Here is a 21,984-nt window from a genome sequence, read left to right on the forward strand (position 1 = left end):
GAGTCCAATCCACACTTCTGTGCTGGCTCCAAGCCAATTACAATGAGAAACTCACAGAACCTTCCAGCTAAACTTCCTAAAATGTCTAAAGGTAAACTGAAACTCTTTCCCTCTTTAAAAGTGCCTGCTGGAGGTGTGGGGTGCATTACCACAGAAGCACATGGAGATAGAGCAGCTCCACTCCGAATTTTATACATGGAGGGTGCAGAGCATTCTGCTGGTGCAGCTCTTTGTGTCTCCTCCGTGCACCTGAGCCTGCCTTGAAGCTGGTTCAAAGCTGCACCCTGTTGCCTGTTGAATCATTGGAGTTGGAGCACACCAAAAGCAGGCAGAAAATTTCCCCAACCTGCCTTTTTCCCCACACTTCAAAGCCTGGAGCCGTGATCCAAAGCTCTCCACCAGCACACACAGATGCCTGGGCTCTGTTGTTACAGCCTGGAGTCCCCTCATGCAACCTGGGAAGTCAAGGTGGATTTCCACCACAAGCCACCCTCAGCAGCCTGGCATGTCCATGAAGATGGCTCCAGGAGAGCTGGCAAGGATGCAGGCAAGACAGGGATGCAGCCACAGAATCATGGAACTGTTGGCTGGAAGAGATCCTCAAGCCCAGCTCTTGACCCAGCCCTGCCATGTTCACCATGAACCTCAACCCCAAGTGCCACATCTATGCATCTTTTAGATCCCTCCAGGGATGGTGACTCAGCCACCACCCTGGGCTGCCTGTTCCAGGGCTTGCCTACTCTTTCCATGAAGTAATTTTCCCTAATATCCAATCTAAACCTCCCCTGGAGTGACTTGAGGCTGTTTCCTCCTGTCCTGTCGCTTGTTACCTGGGAGAAGAGATTGACCCTGATCTGGCTGCTCCCTCCTGTCAGGGATTTGTGGAGAGCCAGAAAGTCCCTCCTGAGCCTCCTTTTCTCCAGGCTGAGCCCCCCAAGCTCCCTCAGCTGCTTCTGGTGCTTGTTTGATTGGTTTTTTTTGTTTGTTTGTTTGTTTGGTTTTTTTTTTTTCAGAATACACAGCACAAATGTGTGAACACAGAAACCATCCTGAACCTCATGAGGCTCCAGCTCTCACCCTCAGCACTGAGCCAAGGCTGGGAATCACATCACTGAACCCAAAGCCTCTTCCCAGTGGGAGCATCCTCCAGGTGTCAGTGTCTGGCTTCTGCCAGGTGTGTGGAGAGAATTCATTTATTCCACCCATATTCCCAACCCCTTTGCTAGGGAAGCAAGGGAGCATTTGATTCAGAGCCTCTGAATCCCCTGTCCTCTCCCCTTTTCCCTTCTGTCAAAAGCCATTAAACCCTGCTCTGCTGGCAGGCAGCCCAAGTCCTGCGTTCTCTTGCTCAGCTCCTCCTGCATCCTGTGCTGTGAAAGGCACTGGAGAACAATCCAGCACCTGTTTCCCAATTCCATGGACAATTCTGAGCACTGGGAAGCAGCTCAGCAAAGACCAAAGGAGTTTTAAATCCTATCCCAAACAGGGACGGACACAGCCTTGTGCTCTGCTGCTTTGTGCTGACAGAATTGGCCACCTCTTTCCTAAAACACATGGAATCCAGGTAAAAACTTCCAGGAAAAGGTGTCCTTGTAACAAGGGAGGTTGTCTGGCAAAACAACCCCCCTGGAATCTGGAATCTGGAAGCTGTCCCAGCAGCCCCAGAGCCCAGGCTGAGCAGGGATAAATCCTCAGGCTCTGGAGGTGTGACTGGGTTTCACTGCATTGCCCTGTTTTGTCTGCTCTCATCCAGGGCTGAAAAAAAGGCTCCTGGGACCATAATTCCATCTGCCTGGTTGCACACTGAGAGTGCAGTCAGACGGGCTGAATTAAGGGATACTTTTAACTAGGCTTAACACAGGGGAACTAATGGGAATATTCAGATTAACCTCCCTGCATGGCCCTGTGTAGCCAGGCTTTGCAGGCACAGTGTTTTCTTCCCTCACTGACATCCCCTCAGCACATCCACGGGAGCAGTTGGGAAAGTCAGGCTTTGCAGCTGAAAATGTGGGGAATTAAACAGATCAAGGGCAATGGAGCTGGAGCAGGGGGACTGGCAAACACCAGAACAGACACCTTGGGTGGGATCACATCAAGGGCAGTGCTGCTCCCCCACAGATGGAGTGTTGCAGTAAAAATAGATATAATACATAATTTGTATAAATTTGTTATGTAATAGGGCATTAATAGGGGAGAGCAAAGGGGAGGGGAGGGCAGGGCACTGATTTCTCACGGGGTTTTAGGGTTTGAACAGGCCATCAGGTCAAGGGAGGAGGTGACCTCTGCTCTGCTCCTGTGAGACCCTTCCTGGGCTGTGTCCAACGCTGAGGCCTCCAACATCAGAAAGACATGGAACTTCTGGAGAGATTCCAGAGGAGACCACAAAGATGATCAGGGATGGAGCCCTTCTTCTCTGGAGCCAGGGTGGGAGAGCTGGAGGTGTTCAGTATGGGAAAAAGGAAGTGTCAAACACACCACAGAGCCCCTTCCAGTGCCTAAAGGAGCTCCAAGAGAGCTGGAGGGGGACTTTGGACAAGGAATGGAGTGCCAAGACAAGGGGGGAATGGCTTTAAGCTGAAAAAGGGTGGATTTAGGTTGGATATTAGGAATAAATTGTTCCCTGTGGAGGCAGCAAGGCCTGGCAAAGGTTGCCCAGAGAAGCTGTGGCTGCCCCATCCCTGGGATTGTCCAAAGCCAGGCTGGACAGGGCTTGGAGTACCCTGAGATAGTGGAAAGTGTCCCTGCCCATGGCAGGGGGGTGGAACTTGATGATCTCTGAGGTGCTTTCAACCCAAACCACTCTGTGATTCTGTGAAGTGTCTGTGTCTGGGGGAATCATTTATCCCTGTCAGCCCAGACGGGCTGTGACTGCCTGATCTAAAGCTCTGGCAGGGTCATTAATGCTCTGGCTGACAGAAAGAGGAGCTGTTTCTTGACTTTAGAAAGCTTTTCTTCAAAAGACAGGCACTGGGAGACGGATTAACTGATGTGAGGAGCAAAATGATTTCTGGGGTATGTTAGAGATACGACAACTCCTGCGTGACACATTTCTGGTGGTGGAGAGTAGAAGAACAAAGGGAGCTGTACATGCCCTCCGAAGGGAATCAGACCAGCAAGGCTGGGATCAGAAAAAGCCCCAAAAAGCATAGGAAAGAAAAGTTAATGCCTTTCTCTTTCAACAAGTGGTGTGAAACCCATGGAGCTCACAGCGTGTCCTGCTCTTTGTGCTGCCCTGCCAGGACTTTCCTGTAATCACACAGTCAGGAATTCAGACAGCTTTGGATTCTGCAGATTAGACACTGGATATCCCACCCCCCCAAAAAAAAGGAATTTCAGGCAAAGCAGCTGCACTTCAAGATTCACAGGGTGGCTGGACCATAAACACCAAAGAGTACAATTGCCCTATGAAAAAAAATATACAAACAATTCCTTCTTCTAGAACATTTTGGGAGTTCCTCTGAGTTGTTCCGGACAAAGCAAACAAACAAAAACACCCCCAAAAAACCTGCCCTGACACTTCAAAACTCTCCCAGTGGTTTGTAGCTCTGTTTGACCCCCTCTAGGACCAGCACACACCCAACCCCCTCAAGCAGCTCCTGTCTGAAAAAGTCCCATGAGCAGCACTGTCCTCAGCCTGTGGGAGATGTATTTCAGGATATCATGAGCTTCCAAGTGATTTCACCTCACCCCAGAGCTGAGGCAGTGTTTGTTTTGTTCTCCAAGCCTAACCTTGCTTGCACAGGTCACCTTCCCAAACAGCAAGGTTTGCATTTCCTAAGTCAGGTAAGAGAAAGGCTTTAATTACTGGGACAGGTGATCTTTCCCAAAGGAAGCCGAGGGTGTCCTTGGATTAAAACCAAATTCCCAAAGCGCTTTCTCTTCCAAGAGCTGAAAAGCTTTTATGCAAATATTTCGGAAGGTTTGGAAAGGCCTCTTAAGATCGGTTGTTGTAATGCCTGGTTATTAGAGTGCTTAGTTATTATAATGAGACAGAGGAGCAGAGGAGTTGCTTGATGGAGCCAGGAGTTCCCTGTGAGATGAGGGTTCCCCTGGAAATGCAGACCTGCTGGATCTAACTCTCTGTGGGCCTGATATTTCTGGGTCTGAGAGATTTTAGCCTGCTAGCAGCCGCTAACTTTTTCCCAAGGAAAAATATCTCAAGAAAGCTTCTTCTCAAAACAATCTTGGCAAACAACTCTCCTTTCTCAAAACAATCTTTCTCCAGGTGGTGTTTTGCTGTTTTTCTGGTTTCATCAATGGGATCAGAGAGGTGTCGTTCCTATTCACCAACCATGGTCAGTCTGTATGGGAACACCTTATAAAAGGTAGTAAGAATTAGACAATAAAGCCTTTTTTCTATGCTCTTTGCCTTCTGAAATATTTGGAGTCTCTCATCTTTCTTTCATGTCCTACAGCGACAGCTCTCTGTGTGTCTGGGGTTCGATTTCACACCTGCATGGCCTGATTTTCTCTCCTGCACCAGGGCCTAAAATAAAAGGCCTCAGCTGGCTTGGACCCTGTTGTCACCAAGGAGGGGACAATTAGTGCTCACCTGTGGCAGCCTGACCTCATGTTTCCTCTCCAGACCCTTCATAGATCATAGGATGGTTTGGAATGGAAGGGACTTTAAACATCTTCTCATTCCAACCCCCTGCCATGGGCAGAGACATCTTCCTCTATCCCAGGTTGCCCCAAGCCCTGTCCAGCCTGGCCTTGGACACTTCCAGGGATGGGACATCCACAACTTCTGTGGTCATCCCAGTCTCCAGGGTTCCAACACCACCCTCCCAGTAAAGGATTTTTTCCTAATACCCAATCTTAATCTACTTTATTTCACTTTAAATCCATTCTCCCATATCCCATCAATCCATGCCCTTGTCAGATATCCCACACTTTGTGCTTTGTGACCGTCCCTTTCCATCTCACACCAGTTCTCCCCATTTATCTGATCCCACACTCAAAGAACACCCAAACACAGATTTGATGTCCTGAACCCAGACTCATCAGCCCCGTGGGGCAGCAGGACTGCTTTGCAACACTAAATATTTCCACATCTTCCTCTGCAGCCACAGAACCATGGAATTGTTAAGGCTGGAAAAGATCATCGAGCCCAACTCTTCAGCCAGCACTGCTGTGCTCACCACTAAACCTCATCCCCAAGTGCCACACCCACACATTTCTGGGACACTCCCAGGGGTAGTGACTCCAGCGCTTCCCTGGGCAGCCCATCCCAAAGCCTGACCACCTTCCCAGTGAAGAATTTTTTCCTAACATCCAACCTAAACCTGCACTGGTGCATCTTGAGGCCGTTTCCTCTTGTCCTGTCACTTGTTACCTGGGAGAAGAGATTGCCTCCAACCTCATTAAAATGTCCTTTCAGGGAGTTGTAAAGAGACATCAAGTGATGCTGTCACCACCAGAAACAAGCCTTGGCTCTGTCTCCCTGGTCCCATTGCCACATGAAATCCCTGTTATTCACCAGGGCGAGGCAGGTGAGAAATACAACCCTGGTGATGCACAAGAACATGAACACACATCCATGGCTGTGTTTGTCAACTCCTCTCCCATCAGGAAAAAGAGTGAGCAGAAGACCAGATCCTGCCTGGGTTTTCACTTCATCAGGACTAAGCAGCCAATAATTACTCCAGATGAATACCCTTGGAGGAGAGCCAGAGAATCCCAAATCATTCTCTGATTTCAACTTTCAATTTACCCAGCCCGTGCTAATAAGCTCATTAATCACACTCACAGCACCCAACACAACAGAGATCAGTCCCTGATCATCTCCCCTCCTATTTCATGCCTTGAGGAGTTGGGGGCAAGGGAAGGAGAAAAGAGAGGCAGAGGTGCCACCCACAAATCTCACAGTCACTCAGAGGGGCTGGGATTAATAAATCAAAAATCCATTGTTAATAGTACAAGCTTAAATATCCATCTAAATGCAAATGAATGAACACTCAAGGGTTCCTCCTCTTTTTTCATTTACAAGTGCTCTGTTCAACAGCTCCATCTTTGAGGAAGCACATGGTCACCACATAATTGTCTGGTCCTAATTGCAATTTTACAGTCCAACCCTCCATGGCCCATGGATTTTAAGTGGCCTTAAAGGGTTTTGGCATGCTCTGGATGGGACTGGAAGCTCAGGTGGCTGCAGGAACAGGCAGGAGCTCTCAGGAGAGGATTGCTCCAGGTTTACCAGCCTCTGTACCTGTTCAGCCACAGGAGGCAAGGGGTTAAATCCAGAGGCTGGGTCCCTGGAGTCAGGGGGAATTTGGGTCATCAAGATCTGCAGCCTCAGGTGGGTGACTGTGAGTGTGAGGAAGCTCCACCTGGCCACCCATCCTTGGAGCAGGAACACGGAGAGCAGCAAAAGAGGAACCTTGAGGGGTCTCAGCATCTTCTGAGAAAGCAACACCACAACAGGCTGGCTTGGGCTGCACAGGGAATGTGGCAGGGTGGAGAACAGGCAGGGGAATGAAGCTGTAAATCCATTGAATTGGTCAGAACTGGGAAATGGGATTTCACAGAATCGCTGAATGGTTCAGCTTGGAAGGGACCTTCAGGAACGTTTAACTCCAATCCCTCTGCCATGGACAGGGACATTCTTCTCTAGACCAGGTTACTCAAAGCCCCATCCAACCTGATCCTGAACACTTCCAGGAATGGGACATCCTTAGTTTCACCCATTTGCACAACCATGTGATGGGACTGATCGGTGGGAAAACCTCCAGCTCACAGGGAGAGGTGATAGGAAGGAGAAGGTGGGAGCAAAGAGAGGAACCACAAAAGAGTGGCTGAACCACGGGGTTTCCTGGCAGAGAGTCACCAATCAGGAACCCTACCACAAACCAGGCAACAAGTCCGGGGTGCAGCCTAAAAGTTCTTGTTCCAAGCAGGAAACAGTTACCCAAATTTGTGATTCAAGCCCCTTAACAGCTCCAGAACCCTGTTCAAGTTTGAGGTGAGCAGTCAGGACCGTGGAACAGGGTTTGCATAATTTGCCTTTCATTAGACTTTCCCAGGAGGCAGCAGTGGTAGCATATCAGCTTTAAAATGTTTTGCAAATCAGCGTTTAAAATATTGCACAAACAGCTTGGCAGCTCCCCTCGCCAGGGCTCACCGGATCAGCTCTAAGTTTTGGAACATTGTCCAAGAAAAATCTGCTGACATCAGGATCTGGGGTTTTCAGCTGCTCGAGATTGTAAATGTTGGTTGCAAACACTTGCAGGTGTGCACACACACACCCAAAACCCCAAAACACGGGGAGAGTGGAGGCTCAGCAGTGACATTTGCACAACCAATCTGCCGGGGGGTTGGAATCCATCCTTGTGAAAACTGAACTGTGGCATCAGTGCCAAAGGCTTTCCTGCTCAGCTCTTAGGTCCCACTCTTTGGTGCCAGGAGGGATGCAGGGATGAAAGACTGAAAGGAATCCCAGGATCTTTCACTCCCAAATGGAAAACAGGCAGCTCAACAAGCTGCTGAGCCTTGGGAGGAAGAGTGTGGAGCAGCCAGAGCTCTCAGGGCAGGGAGCGACCTGGTCTAGGGGGTTGGAATGAAATGATCTTTAGGATCCCTTCCAACCCAAACCCATTCTCTAGGATGAGGCAGAGCTGATGATGCTGTAGTGGGCACAGCTCTGCCTCCAGTTCAGAAATGCCATCCAAACATCTCAGTCCATGCTCAGCACTGATGAAGGAAAACCTTCATCTGTGTCCTACCAGGCACTTCCCAGGGCCAGCTCTGACAGATTCCTGTACCCACCCTGAATGGCATCCCTGTCCCTCAGCAACATCCAAACTGGATTTTGCTCTTTTCATGCTCAATCTGCAGCTAATTAAATTCAGGTCCGAGCATGGCAGGGAAACATCTCCATGCTCCTGGACACAACTCTCTCTCTGCTACTTGGAAAGCCGAAAGCAATGGGATGGAGTGCAGAGCAAAAGGGGCAATGGTTCCAGCTCCCAGCTTTACTTGCCAAAAATTGGGTTGTTGTACAAGTACTTTAATTCCATTCCAGCATGGAGAAACAACAGATCTAGCAGAGCAGGCCAGCTCCTGAGCCTGCCCACCAATCCAACCCTCTGTGCTGACCCACACACTCTTTGGCACACAGAAAACATTATAAAACCCTCTTTTATTAACTTCTTAGAACTTCACCTGCCTCTCAACCATCTTCTAATGCTGGAGCAATTTTCACTAGAAGCCAGAGGGACCAGTTCTGCCCTGAATTACAACACAGGTGTGATCCCACAAGCAGGGAGACCCTCTGGGTTCTTCAGCTTTGCTTTGGATCCACTCAGAGATGCCAAATTAATCCCAGACCAGCGAGAACTGAGCTGAGTGTAAATATGTTGCCTGCCTCTGTGTGCATATGCTACTTAATGGAGCATAAAAGGACAAGAATGGAATCATTTTTCAGATGCTGCTGGTAATAATAATAAATAATAATAATAAATGCAGGGGCATGTGCCAAATGTCTGAGATCTCAAGGAGAGGAACTGACTGCAAGTGGAAAAGGAGCCAGGTAGGTGCTCAAACTGAGATGCAAAAGTCAGTGAAGTAAAACCACCATTAAATCAAACACTTTGTATCCTTGTCAAGTTCACTCAGGATTTAAGACCTCACTTTCAGAGTGGGGTTTGGTTTTTTTTTTCTTTCTAAGGTGCACATTCTTTGACAACTACTCCCCACACGGGATTTACGGTCCCAACTCTTTGTGGTAATTTGGGATTGCTTTTTCTCCCTGCTGGCCACAACCACCTCACTCAAACCCTCCTGAACAGCACCAGTCATTGCTGGAATTCTGGGAAAAATCATTTTTCAATATCACAGCAGCACAATGTAAAGTTCATATTGCCTGAGCTTCACCTCCACAGGGGGTATTTGCAACTGATTTTTTGTTACTCTCTTTATGGTGCATGATTTGGAGTGAGGGCTGCAGAGAGCCAAGCAAGGCTTTGCTGAGCTCAGTCTGAAAACTTCCACAGTTCTGGGTCCCAGTTCATGCATGCTTTATGTGGAAGAATCTAAACCAGCACTAAAAGACAGCTCAGAGAGAAGCAGCGCATGTGTGAAGAGGCACTCCCCACCAGGGCAAGGAAAATACTGAGTGGAGAAAGCAAGAACTGACACATCACTGCTAAAACTGTGATGATTTCACCCAAAAAAAGCAATCAGACCTGTGAGAGTAAAGGGAAAGCCACAGAACTCACCCATCATTTTCATCCCACAGGATGCAGGTCTGGTTGGTGGTTCCCTGCCAGGAGACAAGAAAGGGAAAATAGAAACAAATCAGTGTCATGCTGTTTGTGGAGTGTTTGGACTGGAATGAAGAATGTGGGGCCTGTAAATCCCCTTCCACTGCTCTAAGGATGTCTGGGATACACCAGGTATGAGCTGTCATGGATCTCAGATCCTTGGGATACCTTTTGCCACCCTGGGCTTGAAAAGCCAGAATAAAATGTGCCTTTTTTTTTTTTTTTTCTGCATCACAACCACGGCAGAGGGATTTGACTCTGCCTCTCTCCTGACTCAACCTGCGGATGGATATTCCTCCTTATCCCTCCTCTCACACAGAATCCTTTTGCTGCTCCCTTCTGGAAAGTGGATCAAATACAGCCTCTGCTTTTGTGGGACAGAACCACAGCCCTGTAGGAGGGGGTCAGGTGTGTTAAAACCCCTGGAAGAGGTTTGCCTCTGATTCCAGCTGTCTGAGGCAGCTTGGGAAAATCTCTCCAGGAGAGTCTAGAGACACAACAGATCTTAATATTCATGTTGCGGAGCCTCAGGAGGGCATCTGATCTCCACAAGGATGGGCACTGGGGTATGTAAATGTCCATCTCATAAATCTGCTTAGGGTTGAGCAGAGGAATCTGGAGGGAATTTTTGCCTGCCTTGGAAAGCATTGAGGACAACAGTAATATTCCAGAATTAATGGGGACAATCTTTCCCCCTGCCTTTCTCTCCTCAAGGAAGACCATGGTTACATCAAGTTATTTTAATGAGTGCACAATTATTCCTATGTGATGATGCCCACAATGAAATGGTGTGAACTGGGGACAAACATGGCCCAAGTGTTCCCTGTGCCAGCAGTGTCACCCTCCTGCTGCTCTGGAAATGAAGATTTTGGAGGTATTTTTTGGGGAAGATTGAAGGGTCCTGCACCAGCAAAAAGATGTCAGGAGCCCATCAAAAGCACCTCTATCCTTGCACTACCACATTCCTGCCCTGCAGAAGCAAACACAGCCATGGGATGGGGCAGGTTCCCAGGAACCACTTACATTGTACAGGTGGGAGAATTCAATTTCCAGAGGGGTGAGGAGAGACCGAGGGAATGGCTTCACAGTCACAGAGATGACTTTGGAGTTCAGAACAGTGCTGTTCCTGGGGAGCAGAGAGGAAAGAGAGCTTTTAGAGGGATCTTTGTGGAGCAGAGGATCCCACAGCAACCATCACTGGTGGTGGAAGGTTTAATGTACACAAGGGGTTGACCCCATTGTTATGAAATACCCCCAAAGACATTTGCTGCTGATAGACCCCATCCTCTGTCCTCTGGGCTCCCCTCACAGCCAATCCACATTTATCCCTCCAAAATCAAACAATTTCATGAACCTTCTCAACCTCTAAAGCAATGGGACTTCAGAGTCTGTATCTATCTCAGAAGTAAAATAGTCCTGGGCTCATTTTCTGTCCCTGCCATGAGGAAACAGAGCTCATGTGGACTGCAGTGACACTTGTAGATCCCTTCCAACTCAGAATACTCCATGATTTTACATGTTTTCAAAAAAAAAAAAAATCGGGTTTGCCTCTCCAAGGCTGGCTTAGCCTACACTGCAGTGAGGCTGAGGGATGGTTGCTTATCCATGGGGCAGCACACAATCCTGGCTGGAAACACTGGTGTGGATCTTCATTCCCCGAGGACCAAAAGCAAACAGAAAAAAGGCCAAACCTTTCACGTAGATGTCTAAATGTCTGTGCCCAGACAAATATTGTAATAATTCTGGCAGCCCTGGGAGATTTGGCTCTTGGGAGGGGCAATAAGTGAGGAGGTATCTCCCATTCCTGCAAAGCCAAACTCTTTGTAGACACTTCCCTGGACACTGGATATGTAAATACACGGAGTTTCCTCATTTTTCTGCATTTATTGGTTACTTAAATAAGCAAAAGGCTTAAAATGCTGAAAGTGCTGCCATGAAGGAATTAGTAGTGGAGTGGTAGATCCAGATCAGGTTGCTCCTGGCCCCTGTGGCATCCATGGACAAAGGAAATCCTTCCTTATCCAAATCTTCGCCAAATCTGCCTGTGCTGCTAAAATCTTTTGCTTTTCTCTCTGGATTTTATATTTCTTTTTAAAAAAGGATTAGATGGGAAATATCTGCAGTTGCTTAACAGGAGCTAAAAAATAGGGTTTAAAGAAAAAGAGGAAAAAAAAATATTCTGAATTGTTCATGGATATGTTAAGTAGATGCTCAAAAAGCCAAAGTTTCACCAACACTAGAGGGAACAACAACACTGATTTAACTGAGAAAGAAAAAAAAAATAAAAAAAAAAGATTTTTCCTTTTACAAAAAAAGGAAAAACTAAACAAGAAAAAGAAGAAAAAAAAAGGAATGAAGCGACAAAGCCCAGCTATCACCCTACAGAGGAAAAGTAAAGGAGTAAATCAATGGGAGTTGGCAGCTGTAAGAAGCTGTAAATGGGATCTGCTGAAAGGCAACCACCAGTGCATGTCTTCATTAGAGACTGTGTCTGTAAGGGTCAATCCTTGGGTCAGTGCTGCTGAATATTCGCATGAGCAGCAGGGATGACACCAAAACCTCCTTGTGGAGGCTGAGGAGCAGGTGAGAATCGATGCAGCAAACACAGGCAGAAAGAGAACTTGATTTTCCAGCGTGGCAAGCTGTTAGAACACTGAAGTCACCCGTGTGCAGACCGTGAAGGGTGGGCAGTGGCCAAGAAGCTGCAGCTCAGCCAGAAGCTGAAGGAGGCTTGCAAAAAACTGGAGAACAACTTTTTACGTGGGTAAATAATGATAGCGCAAGGGGAAATGGTTTTAAACTGCAGAGGAGAGGTTTGGATTAAATGTTGAGAAGAAAGTCTTTGCTCAGAGGGTGGTGAGGTCCTGGCACAGGGTGCCCAAAGAAGCGGGGGCTGCCCCATCCCTGGAAGTGTCCAAGGCCAGGCTGGATGGAGCTTGGAGCAGCCTGGGATAGTGGAAGGTGTCCCTACCCATAGCAGGGGTTTGGAATGGGATGTTTTTTAAGATCCCTTCCACTGAGATGAAGCAAAGAACTTGTGTTTGTACCCTCCTTATCTGTATTCCACTGTGGTGTTGTGTTCAGTTTCACTCTGAGAGGGGGAAAACAGCACAGGGAGCTCAAAGCAGAGACACAAAATCGATCCAGGTGCAGGAAAACAAACAAAATCTCTCTGTTGGAAAGCTTGTCTGATAGCTCCTTGCGTGTGGGGAGCTTTTCAGTCACCCACCCGAAGGCCAAGTGCCTGGAAATGAAAGTCAGACAAATTCAGCTTTAAAAAGAGAGGCAGGCTCCTGGCAGAGAAGGTAATTAAGCAGCTGAGCAGCTTGTCGGGGGTGGAGGAGGACTCAGTGTCACAGGGAATCTTTCAGGAGGAAGATGAGTCGCTTTCCCTACAAGCACGTTGCAGCCCAGCTTCTGGAAAGAAAACAAAACACGCAGAGATGGGGCTTGAGCAGGAGCGCAGAGGAGCTCAGAGGGCTCCTGAGTGGCCACCAAGGGTGTGCAAAGAGCTGTGAACACAGTGCTGGGCACACGGGGAGGAGCAGGCTGGTGGCTCTCTGCTGTCCTTGTCCTCTGCAGCAGAGTCCAGCTGGGACCAGGCGCCTCTCTCACCTCCCCGGCTTGGAAAATCAGGTTTTGTGTGCAGCCCATCCCAATTGTCACAGCTGCCAAGATCCGCTGGGCTCGCTGGATCCAAGGGGACAGAGTAATGTGTGACTCAGAGATGGACTTGCTGCTTGGGGGAGGTAAATTGGGACAATTAGGAACAGCTCAGCTGGTGCTGTTTGCTGAGTTACATCTACTTTTTTTTCCCCCCCTTTCTTGGAAGAATCACTCCACATTGAATCAGAGTGGCCCAATCCAGGGTCTGGATCCATATTTCTTATGTGTACCCAGGAATAGCTGCTCTCCTCAGTGGTCAGAAATATTTTTTACCCACAGGCAGCTACTTGGTTATTTAACGACATTCTCCTTTTTAATGCTGTGTCCATTTGCACAGCGCTGAAGAAAGAGGTGTTTTACTGCTGCTGCTGCTTTCATTTATCTTTTTTTTTCTCCCTTTGACTCTCCACAGGTGATTCAAGACTCGAGATTTTTTTTTAAAGAGGGACTGTCCTTTAATTAAGGAACATCTTAAATCAGCTCTCCCGTGGGAACTCTGTTCGGAGGCTGCGGCTGCCGCAGCTGCTGGTTATCAGAGCTCATTCCCTGCTTGGCCAGAGGAAGCTGAAATACCACTGGATCATTTGAGCCAATGATGTTTATTGCCCTTCTGATCTAATTCCCACTGCTGTAATGGAAGATATTACAGAATACAGTTGGCTGACTTGCTAATTCCTCTCTGCACTCACTTGGAGCTCTTTTGCCATTGCCAGTGCTAAATCTGGAGGTATTTAAATGATTATCGGTGAGGAGAGATGCCCTGGTGTTTATGGTAAATGGGCTCACGCTAATCAGTGCAGAACAGATTTAGAAGGTGCCTTAGGATGCTTAATTTACTGCCTCAGTACCAGTCTTGGGGAGGAAAAAAAAAATTAAAAAAAAAAAAAAAAAAGAGAGTGAGAGGAAAAGGAAGGGGAGCGAAGGAAAGGGAAGGGAGTGCTGAACACAAAAGCTCCGGTGCCCGAGGCAGTTTGCAGCGTGGGGAACACGGAACACGGCAGACGTGCAGCCAGGCGTGCTCTGCTCCCCTCTCTCCTCCTCGAGCCTGCCTTCTGCCGTGCCTCTCTCCAGGGCTCCGTGTGGCTGGCAGCTCTCCGGCACCTCGGGGACATTGGGGCAGCTGAGCCTCCCCCATCTGACGGGGCCGCCAAAATTCCTCATGGTGGGGAGGGCAGGGTGAGGTTCCACTCTTGGAGGGCCAAGGGTGGCAGGGAAGGATGAGACAGCAGCTCTGAGCTTCCTCCCCTCCTGTCTGGGGGGCTGCACGGGGATGGGGAAAACATTCCTGCACCTCTGGCAGGTGACGCTTGAGCCTGGCCCCACCTGAACACGGGGGTCAAAATATTCCAACTGCAGGTCAAAAATCTGGCTTGTTGCACCCAGTGATTGGAGGACCAGTGCTCTGCAGCCACAGGGACCATCCTGGTGATTCCCCAGCTGCTCCCCATCCCCAGGCAGCCCCTCTTACCTCTGCAGGGAGAGGATGTTGCCCACGTTCCGGTACAGCACGGTCCCCACCACGAAGACAGAGGAGTCGTCTGACACTGCAGGACACCAGAGGAGAGGGAAGAAGACAACAGCACTGAGACAATCAGGGTGGCAGCTATCCCCACAGGACACCCAGGGGCAGGATCTGGCCTCTGGAGGAGCATGGCCAGAGGTGGAGGGCTCTCTGTTGGGGCATGGCCAATGCCAACATCGCTCCAGTGGGATGCTGTGGCTGCTGTCACTACAGGGAGGGCTCAGCACCTTTGGGGTCATCCAGCATCTCAGATTTCTGCCCTCACCAAGGCTCACCCCTCCCAAATGCTGCTCCCCCATTCAAAACCCCCCAAATTCCTCTGACAGCACCACAGCAGGCAAATCTGCAGGGGGGAAAGGTCTCTTGCAGCCACCTCAAGGCCTTTGGAGCCAGCCATCCACAGTGATCAGGCTGTCAGAGAGAAGAGCAGCGCTCAGGCCGACAAGGCCAGCGGGAAGGGGAGAGGTCCCATTGCGCCTGCTCTGACCCCAAAACTCATCTGCTGCCTCTGGGGGCTGCAGCAGATCCAGATGAGCCTCTGCATCATCTGTGTGACCTCTGGGCACGTCACTTGACCTCCTTCTTCTTCTCCTCTTATTTTTCCTCCTCCTCCACTACCTCACGGTGCCCAGCTGCAAAAAGCCAGAACTTCCCCTGATAAACCACGAGCAGCAGAGGCAGCCCCAGGGCTGGATTTTCGGGGGGAGAAAAAGCAAGTGGCTGGGTGGAAAGCAATGCTGAAGAAGCCTGGGAAGGCACCAGGTGGGGCTCCTCTGCTAATCTTGTACTGAGGTTGAGCTGACAGTGTGTTTGCTCCATCACTGCAGGACAAGCATGTCTGTCTTTCTTATCATCAGATTGGGATATCTGTGGAGCACACAGCTGGGAGAGACTGACAGTCAGGTTTGCAGAGCAATTCTGTCACCCAGCTGCATAAATCAGTGTTGGCCCATCGAAATCAACTGTTCAAAGTCAGCTCCCAGCAGTGAGGGGGTTTGGATTTGTACTCATGAAGCTGCCTGTCTTCACCACTTTATTCAGGATAGCTACTTCAGTTCCCAGAGAAAAGTGAGGATCAAAACTAATGGAGGTGGATTTCTGCTGGAATCACTGAGTAACCCTTCAAAAACAACACCACCAGCACAAGATATTGAATAAAGCAGAGGCAGAAGAGCCCTGGGTGGTACTCAGGAAACCATGGAGAGGTGAGCACTGATTGGAATTTGTTTCCTCAGGGTGGATGTCATGTTTTGTTTGCTCAGTCACTACAGCTCGAGGGCCCTGGAGCAGCTCTGTGTGAGGATGCTGCCAACAGAAATCTCAAAAACAGCTCCATGGGGAGCTGGATACTTTTGGGGCAGCCCTCAGCCTCAGAGCAGGATCAGCTCTGTCTTGGTCTGGTCCAACCAGTGATTAAAGTGATATTTGTGATATTTGTCCAACAAGTGATTAAAGATTTCTAAAGGTGGAGGCACCACAGCATCTACAAACAATCTGGGATAACACTCCCAACGTGCTCCAGCTTCTCTCACGCTGTCTGCAAAGCACAACCAAAGACAGGGAGTGCTTGACATGGTCCCTGCTCTGCCAGTGACTCACTGTTTACCCTTGGGGGTGTCACTTAACTGCTCTTGCCCTCAGATTGACCAAGTTGAAGTGATGGCTGATGCCATCCCCAGCAGGGGGGGACCATGACAAAAGGCCCTGGTGTGACAACTCGAGGCCAAAGGTCTTTTGCAGCAACAGCTCAGTCTCCAGACTCTTTCCCAAGGAAGAGGGAGCCAGCAGCTCTCAAAGCCCTGAGTTCCAAAAGTAAATCCCATCATCTCCCAGCAATCAGCCAAATTTAGGGTCCAGCTTTTGAGAGCTCAGAGATCAATCCTGCCAAATGTTGTCTCTGCCAAAAGATGAGCACTTTGAGTGTGGTGGGACTTTCATCCATCAGACCATCTCAGAAACCTCCAGGTGTTTTTCCAGATCTGGCAGTGAGACCACCTTGGCTGAGGCATCACCTCCATCCTGGGGCTCCTATCCACACCCTGATGTGGAGCCTCAGTGATAAATCCCTCTGAATTTCATTTCCTGGGGGAAGGAAATTTCACACAAGGGCTATAAATCCCCAGATCTATCAAAGCTTGTCCAAGCAGCAGACTCAGAGCCATCAGCTGCTCAGCCTGACCTGCTGACTCTCAGCTACTCACCCTCAGATGGCTCCATCAGGTTTGGATCGAGGCTTAGAGGGCACCTAAAGCCTTGTTTGCCAATTTTTCCTGCTTCTTTAGGGAAAGACAAACATCTACACCCAGACACTAAACCTGCCCCCGAACTTTTATGAGGAGTTTAGTTTGAACTCTTAGTCAGGGCATATTTGAAAGCCTTACTTGCACTTATCAATGCTTTGATGTCCAAACATTTGTGAGCAAATCCAGCTGATCTGGAAGAGGATTTGAAGACCAGGCAAACGGAAGGAATTTCTCTTAGAAAATGAAGGAAAAATAAATTTATGTTGGCTGTGCTGCCTACCTGAGAGCCCTGAAGACAAGATGCTCTTCGAGACAGTGACCTTGTCCTCTGAGTTCTTGGCCCAGTCCACCATTCCCCTCCAGCCCTTCATCGGGAAGGTGATGTCCGTTGCTGCGTTTGCAGGCAGTTTGTGAATGCCGAGGACTGGGGAGAAGCAAGAAATAAAACCAGGAAGTGAAACCAGCCTCGGTAAATTCCACCTGGGCTCAAGAAAACACGGGAACGTTAGTGGGAAAGCAGAGAGATTGGATCTTGGGAGCCACAGGAGTGATGGTCTCTTGAGGAAATGTCTATGCATGAAAGAAGATAAAATCAGGGCTTGTGCTTTGCTGAAAGGGTCCTGCCTGCATTAAATCTGTCAGAGGAGAGTCTGCTCCAGCAGCTCCAGCACCTTATCTCCAGGAGTTGCCAGCAGCAGCTGATAAGAAGTGTGAGAAAGAACAAGACATCTCTTGCTTTCTCCTCCCAGCAATCACCAGGGCTTCCTTGGCTCCTGGCTGCATCCAGACCATCAACTTTAACAGCCACCAATGGACCTCCCTTTTGTGCACTTTCCTAATCCCATCATGAACCCATCTGTACTTTTTGGCTTCTGCAACCTCCTCTGGCAACGAGTTCCACGCTGTGATTGTGCACACAGCATCAATCAAACCCTGCCTGCTGTTTGCTCGCTGCCTCCATTGGCTGCTGGGCTGTTCCTGTGTTCAAAAAATAAAAGGAAGAGCCTAATTCTGCCCAATTTGTCATCTGTTCTCCATTCGGTAGAGATCTCTCAGATCTCTCTGTGGATATCTCTCCTTCTTCATGAAATCCCAACTTCTTTGGAGAGAAGCCACCCCGTATTTATGCCCGTCCATGCCTTCCCCCAGACCTTTTAATGTCCCACCACCTGCTGCCTCCCCTCCCCACAGCCCAAGTTATCCATATTGCACATTAATTAACAGCTTCTGGGGGTCTCTCCCCAATGTGGGGAGTGCCAAAGAACTCACCCAGGTTGTCTGTGACTTGGTAGGAATCCCGGAAATCTTTCATGCGGAAGCCGATGACATCAATGAAATCCTCCACCAGCCTGAAGAGCTCCTTGGCATTTGGCCCTATCTGCAAAGAGAGGCAGAATTTTGAGCAGATCAGATCCTAATGAGAGCAGCAGGAGCTTCTCTCTGGGCAAAGGTTTCTGCCCTCACATGTGAACTGGGAGCATATGCTGGGTATAAGGGACTGTTGTGGAGCTGTAGAGGAGGAGGACTGAGAAATCCTAAAAGGAAGCCAAGAAAAAGGAAAAAGGAAAAAGAAAAAAAGAAAAAAGAAAAAGGAAAAAAGGGGGGAAAAAAAAAAGAGAAAAAAGAAAGAGGGAAAAAAAGGAAAAGGAAAGAAGAAAGAAAAAGGAAAGGAAAAGAGAAAAAGAGAAAAAGCAAAGGAAAAAAAAGTAAAATTATAATGTTACACTCAGATTGGTAGAATTTAGGGTGAAGGACAAGATTTTAAATGAAAGGAAATACTGGAGACTCTCTGGAGAAGAGAATAACCTACCAATCTCCTTTCATAAAATTACAGAAATTCAGAATGGGTTGGAAGGGACCTTTAAGATCATGTCATTCCAACTCTCTTTATTGAAAGCAACCACACCAAAGGATAATTGTGGTCTAATGTTGAATCCCAGGCAGCCTGATGATCTCCTTTCCTGTTTCGTTGTCAGGATCTCACTCTGAATCATCAAGTTATTGGTTCTTTGCTGTCCTGGCATTTCTCTGCCTCTTATTTCTTTCCTGTTTTTTTCCCCATTGATAAAGACATTGCCAGTGACTCTTCTTTACTGTACTTGGCCAATTTAAGACAGGGCTGTTAAACAAAAAACAGTTTTCCAGTTACAGATTCTATAACTATAATCCACTAGAAACGAACTGTGCCGACTACCTGTCTTCTCCTCGAAGCACGTCTGCCCACAGGGACTGAAGAAAAGCAGTTCAGCTCTTCTTCTTTTCCTTTTCCACCACTTTCACAGCATTTTCAGTTCCTCACCATAATCCAGACATTCTGAGGTGGCTGGAGGGACAGGTGGGGACAAGCAGCATGGGAAGGAGGCAGGAGGAAGGCTGAGCCATGGATAACATGGGCAAGGAGCACAGGGGTGGCCATGCATGTCTCTCTCTCTCTGTCTATCCAAGGAACCTTGGTAAGACTAAAACTCTCTCAGGGTGAGATTAAAAAGCCCTGCCAGTACAGCAGGTGTGCACAGAAGGAGGAGAACTGAGTGAGGATGCTATTTTCACCTGCACACTTTTATATTCCATTACAGATTGAAATCATAAGGTCAAACCAAACCCAGGCTACGCTGGCTGCTGTATTTTAGGTTTTGTCGTATAATGCTCGACAAAGGCTCTTCAAAAATCATTGTAGCCCTTCTCTGAATACCTTTATGGGTTGTTTTAGTTGTTATTTTCTTTGAACAACATCTTTCTGCCTGGGGGTCCAAAGGGCATTGGAATGTGAGACTGCAATGAAGTTGGGTTTATTTTTAAAGAGCAAATTGTGAGCTCTGTTTTAAAAGAATTGGTCAATCTCACAAAATGCAAAGTGTGATTCTGGTCCAGCAGCTTTGAGGGAGAAGCACAGAGACTGCTAAAACCTCTGCTGCCATCTTGTTCACAGAGATTTCTGTGTCCTAAAGTCGTGGTGCTGGGCTGTTGTCTCAATTCCCACTAAAACACACGCCAGGAAAACATTCTGCCCGTGATGTTCCCAATCAATGTGTAGGTCATGGTGACACTGAGCTGTGCCTGCCTGAAGGTGCAGAGAGCAGATTGCACAGAGAAAGCCAGTGGGAGCCAGGTACCACACAGAGAGAGCTGTTTTTAAGGGGATCAACAGGGTTTCCCTGTTGTCATGACAACTTGACAGTCTCCTCTGCTCGGTGCTGAAATACCTACATGCACCTGGAGGCTCCAGACCAAGTATTTGGGCACAGAATCAGGGTATAGGTTAGTTTGGAAGGAGCCATCTGGCCCAACCCACTTGCTCAAGCAAGTCCTTGCCCAGGACCAGGATTCTCCATCCCACCCAGAGACAGACCATGTCACCCTCATCCAAATTCAACAAGAAAGCACAAAATATCAGGGAGAAAGAAGAGAAGAGAAATGAGAAGATAAATAAGAAGAAAAATGGGGAGGGGAGGGGACGGGAGGGGAGGGGAGGGAAGGGAAGGGAAGGGAAGGGAAGGGAAGGGAAGGGAAGGGAAGGGAAGGGAAGGGAAGGGAAGGGAAGGGAAGGGAAGGGAAGGGAAGGGAAGGGAAGGGAAGGGAAGGGAAGGGAAGGGAAGGGAAGGGAAGGGAAGGGAAGGGAAGGGGAAGGCTGCTCAGCTTCTGACAGAGTTGCTGTTGCATGAAGAAAATATTTTCAAGTCCCTGTCTCATGTTCTGGACTTTTAACAATTGTGGCAGCACTTGTTAAAAAAGGTTTTCCCAGAGGATTTCCGTGGTTTGTGTGAAGATAACTGGACTCTGGTGCTGCTTTGTGTGTTGGGTGATTTTTTTTTCTTGATTATTTGCTTTTTCCAGATCTTTTGGAGGAATTTTGCAACAGCAACAGCTCACAAAAGGAATAGTAAAGGGACAACAGGAATAGGTGTGACACAACTCCACAACAGAGAGTTCAAATGGGGCACACAAGACAGGGGCCAAATTAGACAGAGAAAGAAAAACCAGCAACACCATCCCCTAGCACCTGAGAATTCAGCTACAGAATTATTTATAGAATCTTAGAATGGCCTGGGTTTGAAGAGACATTAAAGTTCATTTAATTCCAAACTCCTGCCGTGGGCAAGGGCACTTTCCACACCTTGCTCAAGGCCCCATCCAACCTGGCTTTGAACACTTCGAGGAATGGGGAGTTCAGGACTGAGCAGGATCCCTAACCTTGACAGGAGAGAAATAAAGCAAAACATAACTGAACCCAGAAGCTCAGCCGAGCAGAACCCAGCTCTGAAAATCCCTCCTGTCCTGCATCTTTTCAGCCAGGAACTCAAAGCCACGTGATCCTACTTCTTTATCTTGGCAAGAGGAAAGAGTGGAATTATAACAGGACATCAGGATTATCAACTCCAAACTAAGTCTGACCCCTGAAATCCATCCCAAATTTGGTTTACACCACCAGCATTTCACTGTTCTTCATCCAGAGAAGAAGATGAAGTCTGGCTCAGAGCTGAGATCCTGTGGCTTCCTGAGTTACTCCTTTACTGTGACTCAGCCTGGAACTAAGCTCTTCTTAGGAGGTCATGTAGACACTTGGAAATTCCTCTCCTCATTGCTTAACCCTGTGCTGAAAGCCTCTTTATTCCCAGGGAAGGTGCTGAAGGTTCATACCAGCTGAGCTTCCTCCCATTTTTCCCGGTTTTCCTCTGACAAAATGTTGCTGATGATCTGGACGAAGTTCTGGAGAAGGGAGACAAGAGAAGAGGTTGTTATGCAAACATGGCCCAGGCTGGGAAGGCCACAGTGCTGTGGGAGGGACATGTGAGGTTTAAACATGCTCCAGAAGCCTTCTCATGATGCCATTCCCAAAAGGTTCCAGAGCATTCCACAGGTCCCCAAGGATGTTAATGGCAAAACAGGTTTTAATAAGACCTTTTTCCCAAGGCCTTCACTGTAACTACTGTATCTTCTAAGGCTTTGGATTGGGAATTGGTCTTGTATCCATTACTGAGGATTTTTAAGTACAGATATGAAAAACATCTGTCAGAAACTGGTTAAAACCAGATGATCTTCAAGTGCATAAACCCTTTCATATCTTTTTTTTCTGTTATTTCTGTTTTTTTCAACATATGGAAACCTCAGGATCCCCTTTAGCTTGCAAGCAGGCACGAGATACAGAGATGGATCAAGAGGGTGCTGTCCATGGTAGGAACTTTGCAGCACACAATAAGAAGGAAGGAAATAGGAAATTTAAGACTATTGATATTTTTTTTTTTTCTCTCCAGTGTTACCACTCTCTGCAGATCCTGCAGGATCAGTTTAATGT

At 48.1% G+C, this 21,984-nt stretch overlaps 1 protein-coding gene and 1 long non-coding RNA gene across 2 annotated transcripts in view; both read right to left on the bottom strand.

Moving 5' to 3' along the window:
* Positions 1–21,984, bottom strand: part of LOC310910070 — a 603,801-nt gene that overhangs the window by 391,552 nt on the left and 190,265 nt on the right. The gene's annotated exons all lie outside the window — the stretch shown is intronic.
* The window catches only part of ADGRB1 (adhesion G protein-coupled receptor B1), a 204,776-nt gene that overhangs the window by 109,467 nt on the left and 73,325 nt on the right, over positions 1–21,984 (bottom strand). The window contains exons 11-16 of the mRNA XM_083864984.1: positions 21,330–21,398; positions 17,961–18,069; positions 16,972–17,115; positions 14,395–14,470; positions 10,284–10,386; positions 9,216–9,259 (exon numbers count right to left, since the gene is read on the bottom strand). Of these exons, the coding sequence (XP_083721110.1) occupies positions 9,216–9,259; positions 10,284–10,386; positions 14,395–14,470; positions 16,972–17,115; positions 17,961–18,069; positions 21,330–21,398 (545 nt within the window). The remainder of the gene's footprint in view (positions 1–9,215; positions 9,260–10,283; positions 10,387–14,394; positions 14,471–16,971; positions 17,116–17,960; positions 18,070–21,329; positions 21,399–21,984) is intronic.

Source organism: Zosterops lateralis (assembly GCF_965231275.1).
Source record: "Zosterops lateralis genome assembly, chromosome: 1".
Classification (NCBI taxonomy): domain Eukaryota; kingdom Metazoa; phylum Chordata; class Aves; order Passeriformes; family Zosteropidae; genus Zosterops; species Zosterops lateralis.